The sequence below is a fragment of the Petaurus breviceps genome, unplaced genomic scaffold (genome assembly GCF_028583685.1).
Source record: "Petaurus breviceps papuanus isolate PSGF00001 unplaced genomic scaffold, PetGlider_PUasm1.0 186, whole genome shotgun sequence".
NCBI lineage: Eukaryota > Metazoa > Chordata > Mammalia > Diprotodontia > Petauridae > Petaurus > Petaurus breviceps.
This window is the reverse complement of record NW_027185798.1, coordinates 15,818,804-15,829,583: the sequence shown is the minus strand read 5'-3', so window position 1 is coordinate 15,829,583 and position 10,780 is coordinate 15,818,804. Positions and strand designations below refer to the sequence as shown.

The 10,780-nt window shown below is 45.8% G+C and overlaps 1 protein-coding gene across 1 annotated transcript in view; it reads left to right on the top strand.

Annotated features, from left to right (window-relative positions):
* The window catches only part of PIGL (phosphatidylinositol glycan anchor biosynthesis class L), a 144,139-nt gene that overhangs the window by 109,861 nt on the left and 23,498 nt on the right, over nucleotides 1-10,780 (top strand). Inside the window, exon 4 of the mRNA XM_069089597.1 lies at nucleotides 5,292-5,359. Coding sequence (XP_068945698.1) covers nucleotides 5,292-5,359 — 68 coding nt within the window. The remainder of the gene's footprint in view (nucleotides 1-5,291; nucleotides 5,360-10,780) is intronic.

Below are 10,780 nucleotides of genomic sequence, written 5' to 3'. Positions count from 1 at the left end.
CCATTCCCCGTGTACTAGAAGACCAGAGCTGCTTATGGGGTGTACGCATCTTCCAAGGTCTCTCCAATGGATTTTCACTACCCACTATCACCACTGTGCCCAAAGGGGCTCCTCAGTCTCTTCCATGTAAGAAATTACATCAGTGGTTGTCTGTGAATGCTCATAGGGTCTGGGTTTATTGACCAGCCCCTCATGACACATGTATCTATCTATTAGTACTTGGGTTTTTTTTTTTTCAAAATACAATCATTTGTTACCCAGATGGCTTAAGTGACTTATCCAAGGTCACACATTAGGTTAATGGCACAGCCAAGAGTTGAACTCAGATCTTACTTCATGCTCATAAGCCATACTGTTCTAAGACAGGAGGCATACAAGGCTGTGCTGAGGAGGTAGCCAAGGGTGGTGAGACCTTCCGGGTGAATGGGGATTTCGCCTAAACATCCAATTTAAAGTATTTTCAAACTTGTCTCTGAGAGGCAGAAGAGAGGTAGACCATGAGGTTGCATGTGATGGGGTGGGACTCTGGAAAACAATTCTATGCTGGGCTCAGGCAGAGGTCTCTAACAGGGCAGAGGAGCATCTCATTGAGCCAGATCAGAGAAGGATTTCCTGAGCCCTCCAGACTAAGAAGGCAGAGTTTTACTGCAGGGGACAAAACACTGTATCTGGTGAGAAGGAACTTGGATTGGAATCCTGGCCCTGCTTTTTACTACTTGCATGACCTTGGGAAATCCAACCCAGTAACCAATCCAACAGGTTTTGCTTGTCTATGAACATTTGTCACAAGAGCTTTTCTTTTCTCTTCTTTCAATAGGTGGGGGAGGTGGAAGGAAGAGAAAATAGATTTTATTTAATTGCAAAAAATAAAAAAAATTAAAACAGGGAGAAATATGTTTAAAGATAACCAACCCAATAGGTATTTGTCAAGGGCTTTCTCTGTGCTAGACACCAAGACCAAACTCAAAAAGAGGGGGTCCTCAAGAGAGCTGGGAGAGACAAACAAAGAGACAGAGAGATAGAGACAGAGAGAGACAAAGAGAGATCCAAACTGGAATCATCCCTATCCCCTCCAGCAGAGCTCTCTTCCCCAAGATGATCTCAGGTAACATTCATAGGAATCTGGAACAAAGAAAAAATATGTTAAAATACAGTTTGGGTTAATATTTAAGAATAGGTCAGCAATCTACTAGCCATCCCATTCCCTCCTGGAGCACTCCCCTCACTTAGGGGTCTTAGGTGGGTCTTAGAGTCAGTTTACTCCCAGTGGGTGGGGAGTCAATGATATAAAAACTGTAAAGATATAAACTACAGAACTATTCTTTGGAAATAAAAGGTTGAGTATCAGGCTTAATTCAGTTTCTCTAAGAAAAACTTTTCTGTCCTTGACCTATCACCTACCTTTCAAAGAACCTTTCCTGAAAATTTTAGAAAGGGCTTTAGGAAAAATATTATTTCTCAGTATTTCTAGAGGAACTAGGAAGTTTTGGGTTTCTTATGTGGATTGTTAGGATGAACTCTTTTGAATGGCTCTAAGTCTTATTTGAGAAGCTTTTTATTCTCCTAGGGGTTGGTCTGGTCAGCCCAAGGTGATACACTAACCCAAAGCGTGAAATGATAATCCACATTAGAGAATGTCATCATCACCTGTAAGGAATCCCTCTTCCACTGGACTCTGAGATGGACATGGGATCATAAATTTAGATCTGGAAGAAACAGCAGAAGTCGTCTAGTCTTCATCTCTCATCTTACAGAAGAGAAAACTGTGTTCTGCAGAGGCTCGGTGACTCGCCCAAGGCCACTCATAAGAGTCACTGGAGAGAGCAGCCAACGCTCAGGGCTAGCGCCTATCTCCCTGCAGTGGTAGTCATGACAACTGTTGCATCATCTGAGGATCTTGCAGGATTCTGATATGTGCATGACAGAGGTCTTCTTGGAGGAAATCCTTGAGGTGCATTTTGTTCTACTAAATGAAAGACTTTTGTAATAGTCAACAACCCAGTAAGACCCAGTATTCTCTGCCCCTTGGAGCCATTTGTATGACTACAAGGATGTGGTCTTTTGTAGAATGTCATTTGAGGGGTTTGGGGACGAGCTCAAGCAAGTTCCTGCTTTTACTCTGCCATCTTGACTCTGCCCATCTAGAATATAATTGGAGAAAGTCTCTCTTCTCCCTTCTCATCAAGGAAAGGCAGTGGCGTATGAGTAAGTAAAGTGCTGGGCTTGGAATTGGGAAGCTTAGGGTTCACACACATCCCACCTCTGCCATTACTAACCCTGGGAAAACTGCTTCATGTCCCTGAGCCTCAATGTCCTCCTGTGTCAAATCAGTCTAAAGACACCTGTAATTGCTACTTCATAGGGCACTGGTGAAGCTCCCATCCAATTCAGCACACAGTTGTTAAATACCTAATGTATGCAGGACATCAGGAATACAAAAGGGACAGCCTCAAAGAGAGAACTTCAATTGGAGAATACAGCATTCTTCACTAAAATAATGTATGGAAAGCACCTTGTCAACTTGAAACTGCTATATCCATGTTGGTTCAGTACAGGGAGACCTTGACGAGAATGTTTTCATGAGGGTGTGTGTATGCATGCACGCGTGCATGTAAATATGTGTGCACCCATGGGTGAGCACACACAAATAGAGGTTTTTTTGGCTAGAAAGCTAGGCTTAGAATCAGAAAGATCTCAGTTCAAATCTGGCCTCAAATATTTACTCTCTGTGACACCTTGATCAACTCTCTTGATCTTTCAGTCCCTGTTTCTTCATCTGCAAAATTGAGATAATAATAATTAACATTTTCCTCAAAGGATTGTTGGAACTGCATACAAAATAATTCTGTGAAGTGCTCTATAAATGCCAGATATTATTACAAAGATCTTAAAGAGATGAAAAAAACAGACATGTGGAAACATTAAGAAACAGCAAAATAGTACAGTAGAGGAGGTCTCTTTTGGGGTTTCCCAAGACCCTTTCAAGGGGCCTTCACCATCAAAACTATTTTCATAATAATTCTAAGACCTTTTCATTTCTCATATGGTAAATATTAATAGATATAACCAACACAAAGAAAAACTGTTTGGGGAATCATCAATAATTTTTAAGAATGTAAAGGGGTCCTTAGACCAAAAAGTTTCAGCTGCTGGCTCAAAATCAGGAGAACTTGGGTTCAAAACTTGCCTCTGATACATACTGGCTATGTGGTCCTGGTCAAGTCATTTAACCTCATTGCCCCAAGCAGCTCTCCAGGGACTCTAAAAGTTCAAGTGAGTGATGATCTATATTGGTGAAGAGAGTTTCCTTGCTGGGAGTTCTCTACACCAATGAAGGCACAGATGTGATCCAAAGCAGATGCCCATGGTGATGCACACAGTGAACAAAGCAGAATTGGAAAAAATATAGGGATGTGTATCTATGTGTATGTCATGGCCATAATTGTGTTATAAAGAATTATGATAAAGACCAGGAAAAAATCTACAGGAAAAAACAGATCAGAAGAGGGCATGGAAACAGGATGTTTCTGTTCATTAGATTATACACATTTGTTTTAACAAATTGTCATTTATTTGGCATTTGCAAGGTTTTTGGTAACTTGTTTTTCATTTTGTATATTTTAACATCTGGTTTTAATTGAATTGAATTCTGGAGTCATTATCTGGATGCCCACTTATGGAGTTGTAGGAAGGATTGTCTTTCAGGCCTAGACTGTCCCAGAATGGCCCAGATGAGCCCCTGGGCCCCCTGCAGCTCTGAAGCACTGGGAAGCTTTCTCTGGTCATCCTACCAAGGAGGAATTTCTCTTCTTTGAATATCTATAGGCTTTGGTAGCAAATATCATTTTCTAGCATGTTTGATCATTTCTATGGATAGCTGTCTCAACTCCCTTATTAGATTCCAAGCTTTTTTTTGCTTTTTGAAGGGCAGGGCAATTGGGGTTAAGTGACTTGCCCAAGGTCACACAGCTAGTAAGTATTGTGTTAAGTGTCTGAGGCTGAATTTGAACTCAGGTCCTCCTGACTCCAGGGCCAGTGCTCTATTCACTGCCCACCTAGCCTCCTCAGATTCCAAGCTTTTTTGAGGGTAAAAACTCTGTCCTAGGGGCGGCTAGGTGGCACAGTGAGTAAAGTGTCAGCCCCGGAGTCAGGAGGACCCGAGTTCGGTTCCGGCCTCAGACACTTTACACACACACACACACACACACACACACACACAAAATGTCTTATCCATTTCATCTCCCCCATAATTCCTGGCATATATTAGGCTCTTCGTGTTTATGAAGTCTCAGGTCCAGTGCCATCTCTTATACCTACAGTATGCAGTAGGTGCCCAATAAATAGTCATTTTCTTCCTTCCTTCCCTTCCTGGTCTTCTGTTGGCCCTGGCCCTGCCTCAGAACTTACCTAGCATTTACTCTGTGTCTATCTACTTAATGTAGCTTGTTCTCTTGCAACAGAGTCTAAGCTCCTTGAGGGCAGGGTCAGCTCCATTTTTGTCTTTGTATCCCCAGAACCTAGGACACTGACTTACCCTTGTCAGGTACTTGATAAATCCTGGTTGAATTGAATGAACAATAATCTGCTGTTAGGGACAGAAATATTAGCAAGACACTTAGAGTAAGACCTCCACCCATCTGCGAGCAGGGGTGTTCTGGTAGCAGCCCTGGGTGCAAGGAGGATCCTCTTTATTCCCCGGGGTGATGGCCCAGTGCCACTGGAGGCATCTTCTGAAGCATCAAGAAAGAGGACCCATGCACTGCCTGCTTTCAATACCAAATGTATCTAAGGCATTTGAATTCCTTAAAAACTAGTGATAGACGGTCTTCATGGCTGAATGATTCTAGACTCACCTGTCATTAAAGTGAGCAGTCATTATGGCTGTCCTCAAAGAAAGAATGTGGGTTTTTTTTTTCCTTTCTCTACCAGTGAGGTAAAAATGACCTTTTCCCAAGCCCCAAACTTGAATCCCTCCATCTCCCTCCCCACACAGCTACTCCCTACAGTGAAGGCCCCTGGTCAGCACAGTATCCGTAAGAAGCTGTGAGCACTTCTGGTCACCCCACCCCCCATCTTGGGACCCCAGCACCAGCCCTCATTGGTCTCAGCACCCTAGCTGATGTCACTTCCTCCTCAGAGCCTCAGCCCTGGCTACCTGCATCACTTGGCACTGGGCCACCCTGTTCCCTCACTCTTGGTAAAGTGTAATGGAACAGGTGTCTATGCCCTTTCCCCTCAGTGACCCTGCCTGCCTGCCTGCCTGTCTGACTCTGGCCTGGCTTTCTCCACAGGTGGTGACGTTTGATACTGGTGGGGTCAGCGGTCATGCCAATCACATCGCCCTTTACTCTGCAGTAAGGTAGGACATGGCTTGGGCAGGGGGTACTTCCTGCAATGCTTCTATCATTTCTAGGACTGACCAGAGCTAGGAGCCATGTGTGCTTGGGGTGGGCCAGGAGAAGAGGAAGGATGGGGGAGGGGAGGGCACTTCCTGCAATGTCTCCTACCAACCAAAACCAGGAGCCACCTGTGCTGGAAGGGGGAGGGGACCCAAAAGCCTCTCCTCTCATGAGCTGGCAGGTCTACCCACAACCAATAACAACAATGGTGCCTTGGAAGCCTGACATCATCTTTCTCCCAAAGATCTCAGTGCTCTTTTGCCTACAACATCCAACTTATCTTTATTTCATCCTTTTTGGGGAGCGTGGGGGTCTGTGATTTCATCAGTATAGAGAACTCCCAGTGAGAAAATTCCCATTACCAGTGCACAGTCTCTCCACCCATCCCACCCCCCAACCAGCTATCTTAGAGAGTTTCCTGGACACTGAGAGGCAGACTAAGTGAATTGTCCAATATCACCCAGCCAGCAGAGTGTGTGCTGGAAGGGGGCTTGTGCACAGATGCTAGCAGAGTGTGTGCTGGAGGGGGGCTTGTGCACAGCTGCCAGCAGAGTATGTGCTGGAGGGGGGGGTTGTGTACAGCTCTTTCTGACTCTGAGATGGATTCTCTTTACATACACCTCTATTACCTTTTAGGAGGTCAGGAATCATAGGAATTAGAATCCCAGGCACTTGGAGAGCTTTTTACGGTTTCAAAAAAATACCCATTAGCATACATCATCTCCTTAGACTTCTGCAACTCACCTGTGACAAGGCAGTATAGAGATTATGATCTTGATTTTCTAGAATCTGAAGTTTGGAGAAGTCACACAATGTGCCCAAGGGCTTCTGGCTAGGAAGTGGACAAATGAAGAGTAGACCCTAAGTCTTCTCACTAATGTGTCAGGGCCCCTTTCTCTACAAATGGCTTAAGATACTCTTCTCTTACCCCCCCCCCCCTCTCTCTCTCTCTCTCTCTCTCTCTCTCTCTCTCTCTCTCTCTGTCTCTCTCGATAGTTATATATTGCATATGTGTAGATATTTATATACATATTTCTATGTAATTTTATATTACATATACATTTACATGTTGTATACATAATCTATATCGATTATATTGCATGATATAATTATATATTATATGCATATGTTATTGAGAGAGAGTACATTTTTTAGTAAACAACCTTTTCTAAAAGCTATTTAAGTATGACTGGAAAACTATTAATGTGAAATACACTGATGGGGGCTCAAGAGCCACAGTACTAAAATCCAAACCCATAGGTTTATTCCTATAACCCTGAGTAGTTGTAGTCAACTGATTCTCTGGGAACAGAATCTGCCTAGATGGAGAGAGAGAGAGAGAGAGAGAGAGAGAGAGAGAGAGAGAGAGAGAGCGAATCAGTTATTTTTCAGTCATGTTTGACTCTTTGTGACCCCATTTAGGGTTTTCTTGCCAGAGACACTGGAAGGGTTTGCCATTTCCTCTTTCAACTCATTTTACAGATGGGTCACACAGCTAGTAAGTGTCCAAGGCTGGATTTGAATACACGAAGATGAGTCTTCCTGATTCCAAGCCTGAGGTTCTCTGTGCATTGTGCCACCTCTTGGAACAAGCCTGACTCCCTTAGCTTAGGAGAGTGGGGTTTCAGGCCTTCCCATAAGGGGACAGAGGCTATAGAGCAAGGAAATCACGAAAGGTCAGAACTGGGAGGGACCCCAGAGATCAGCTAGTCCTCTCCCCTTGTCTGACACGGGCCCAGAGGGGACATGAGTTACTCAGGTAGTTGGTGGCAGAGCTAGAACACCAGCACCAAGCCTTGTGACTTCTAGGTACAGCAAGCAGCCAAGCCCAGGGCCATGGCCCTAGCCCATACAGCACCTGCTGAAAGGCGGAGCGGCCCCATACCGGCTCTCCAGGTCCCATTTCCACATTCCTGCTTGACCCTGGAATGAGCTGAACCGGCTGCAGCATCCCTCTTCAGGAGGGCAAACTGTGGATGGACAGAAGAGTTATCTTACCTGAAGATCAGCATCACCCAAGGGGTGCACAATTTGTGGGCACCTCTGCCAGGTGATGCCCCTGGGGAAAGCTCCTGAATTTGGCCTGTGGCTTTATCCTTTCATTTCTCATACACTTGCTTCCCTCACACTGTCATTCAGAAGCTTACCCAGACCCCTTGGGAACATCACATATCTATGTTCAAACAGAGTCCCATAAACTGTTACCCCTATATGCCTGGAGCCCAGGCCACTCATCCCTGCAGGGCTCACCTTTCTGAACTGGTTAGAGTCTAAAAAGACAGTGACAAATTGGAAGAGCTTCATGTCAAAGAGTCCTAAGGCACATTACGCTTCTAGGTGGAAGAGGGGGTAACACCAGAAGCACTGGCTGCTTTTCTCAAAAGCTAGACTGGGAGGGGGGCAGGCAGCTAGGTGATGCAGCAGATAGAGCACCAGCCCTGAAGTCAGGAGGATCTGAATTCAAATCTGGCCTCAGACACTTGACACTTACTAGCCGTGTGACCTTGGACAAGTCACTTAACCCCAAATGCCCTCCAAAAGGCAAAAAAAAAAAAAGAAAGTATGGTATGAACAATGAGTGCAAATCTTCCCATAAAGCCCCTGGGCAGAGTGAGCTCTTAAAGCACAACGACAGTGAGGCATGTGTGTAGAGAAGACATTATGGCAAAAGGATATCTTTCTCCTGGTTACTGGAAGTCCTTTTCTCCCTTCTTAAAGTCCTCATGAAATTGCCTAGCTCTCTATTGGGCTACAAGAGTTAATATCTCTGTTGAGACAACATCCACCATTTCACTCTTCATGGTTTCCTGCTATTCTGGCCAATGGGATTGGCCAACGAGAATGAGAATGACCATTTCCATGTCCGTAGTGTGTGAAGGTCTGTCTGACGGCCCTGTTAGGGAGGAGCCTGTGTGCTGGGCACTGTGCCAAGTGCTGTACAAATGATCCCATCTGATCCCCACAACCCTTGAAGGTAGGTGTCATAATTATCACCATTTCACAACTGAAGAAACTGAGACAGAAGTTAAGTGACTTGGCCAGAGTCACCCATCTAGGAAGGGTCTAAAGCTGGTTTTGAACTCAGGTCCTTCCGACTCTAGGCCCAGCACTCTATCTACTCTATGACATGGTTGCAGGTATTACTATGATCGTTTTACAGTTGTGGACATTGAGGCTCAGAAAGGCCAAGTGATTCACACAGTAGGTCACACAGCTGGGAAGTGACTCCCAGGCTCAGCACTCGTCCCATCATTCTACACGGCCCTGATAAGCTGCCGCCAGGTGCCCAGCCCTGTGCTAGGCACTGGAGGTACATGTCAAAGCAGAAGCATCATCCTCGCCCCTGGGGGACAGATAGGTGAGCTAGAACTGAGTCATAGAGAATAAATAGAAATCCAGGCTGAGAAATAGAACCGTTACCATGGAGGCAGCAGCATGTGGAGAAGAGCATCGGACTTGGCTTTAGGGGAGTTCTGGCTTCACTCCCTCCTTCTGCTCCCTCCTCGTGCTGTACCTGTGTGTTTATATGTGTGTTGTCTCTCCCATTAGGATGTAAATGCTGTGACTGGGGACTGTTTTTGACCTGCATGTTATCCCTGGCCCTTAGCCCAGTGCTTGGTATGGGGTAGGCACTTAGTAAATGCTTGTCATTTGCTAGAATTGCTCCTCTGGCCTCTGCTGTCTGTGACCTTGGGCAAAGCTCTGAACATCAGTTTACCCATCTGAAATATAAATATAGTAATACTTGACTCTGTGTATCTCAGGGCATTATTGTGAGAAACGTGTTTTGGGGACCTTAAAGACCTATAAAATCGCAAGTTAGTATTACTACCCAAAACGAGTCCAGGGTTAGGACCAGGTGAGGAGTGGTGAAGGCCTGCTGAAGAAGGTGGCCCTCTTTGGACCCAGGATTCACCAAGTCAGGGGCCCGGTCCTGAGAAAGGGATTGTGAGGCAACCCCTGTGGCCTCAGCACCACGGACAGCAAGGGGTTGCCCAGACAGCCAGCACTGACTTCATCCTCAGAATGCCAGACTGAAAGTCATCAGCAAGGGGCTTCCTTTCCCCCCCTCCCCATGTGACCTCACATCCTCAGCATGATGAGTCTGTACTGACTCGTGAGAAGCAACGAGTTAATTTTATTTTTAGGGGCCCTTGGGTTTTTTCATGGCTGGTTTCACAGAGGAAATAGAGCGTGACCACATCTCTTAGTCTCCTGGTGTCTGAACAAGCTCTCCCACCATGCATAGCTGGCTCTGTCTGCCATCTCCCGGACTAGGGTGAATGAGCTGATGCCCTTTCCCATGGGCCTCCTCGGCAGACTCCTTTCTCCTTCCACGGTGAGGCCAAGCAGTCAAACTAGACTCTAGTCACTGCCCTCTGTCCACTGACTACCCTGAAGGAGCAACCTGCAATAGTCGAGTGATCACAGCCTCTGTGTTACCTCCTATCTCCCCCCCATCCCTCCTCCACACCCTTTCCAAAATAGCCTTCCTAACCCACAGATCCAGAGAAGAGGGATGAAAATGTACCTGCCTTCTTTCTCTGCAGAGGTGGGGAACCATGGGGATGGAATATTGCGCTTGATGTCAGAAATGGTTGCTATGTCAGTCAGTTTGACTGGCCTGATTTTTTCCCCCTTTTCTTTCCTTTTTCCTCTTTGTTAGAAGGTGATTAATAAGTATTTGTTGATTGATCATGCCAGGCCCTGGGCTAGGTGCTGGGAAATGAAACAATCCCAACTATTAAGGAGCTTACCTTCTAACAGGGGAGACTATGAGGACATAGTTAAGTATAGACCAGATAGAGAACAGATACCAGATTGTCAAAAACGAGGCGGTTTGGGAGGCAGAAGATGAGCAGCTGGATAGGGGCAGAGGAGAATCAGGGAAGGCTTCCTGGAGTAGCTGGTTCTCCAGACTCTGCCAAGTGGAGGCGGGAGGGAGTGGAGTCCAGGCAAAGGCACGTCTCTCCAGAGGAAGACAGAAGAGTTCAAGACCAGTTTGGCAGAGGCTGGAAAGAGAGCCAGATTGTGAAGGGCTTTAAAGATTAAGCAGTTTCTATTTTAACATAGAAGAAATAGGGAGCAATGGGAGTTTATTGAGTAGGGAAGTACCTTGATCAGATTGTTTTGGCAGCAAACTGTGGGATCAGAGTTCAGTCAGCAGACGTGGCCCTAGGATGTTTGGCCAGGATCTAAAACAGTGACCCAGCCTTGCAGGTAAATCCCAGGAGGGCTGCAACCCACAGATATTTTGGACCAACTTCCCCCCTGAACCCAGGGTCAGACAGTGAATCCACAAGCAGAGATCTTTTCATCTGCCCTTTAGTCCTTGGTTGAAGCTTCATCTGGGATTATTGGAATGAAAGAAATACTGCCAG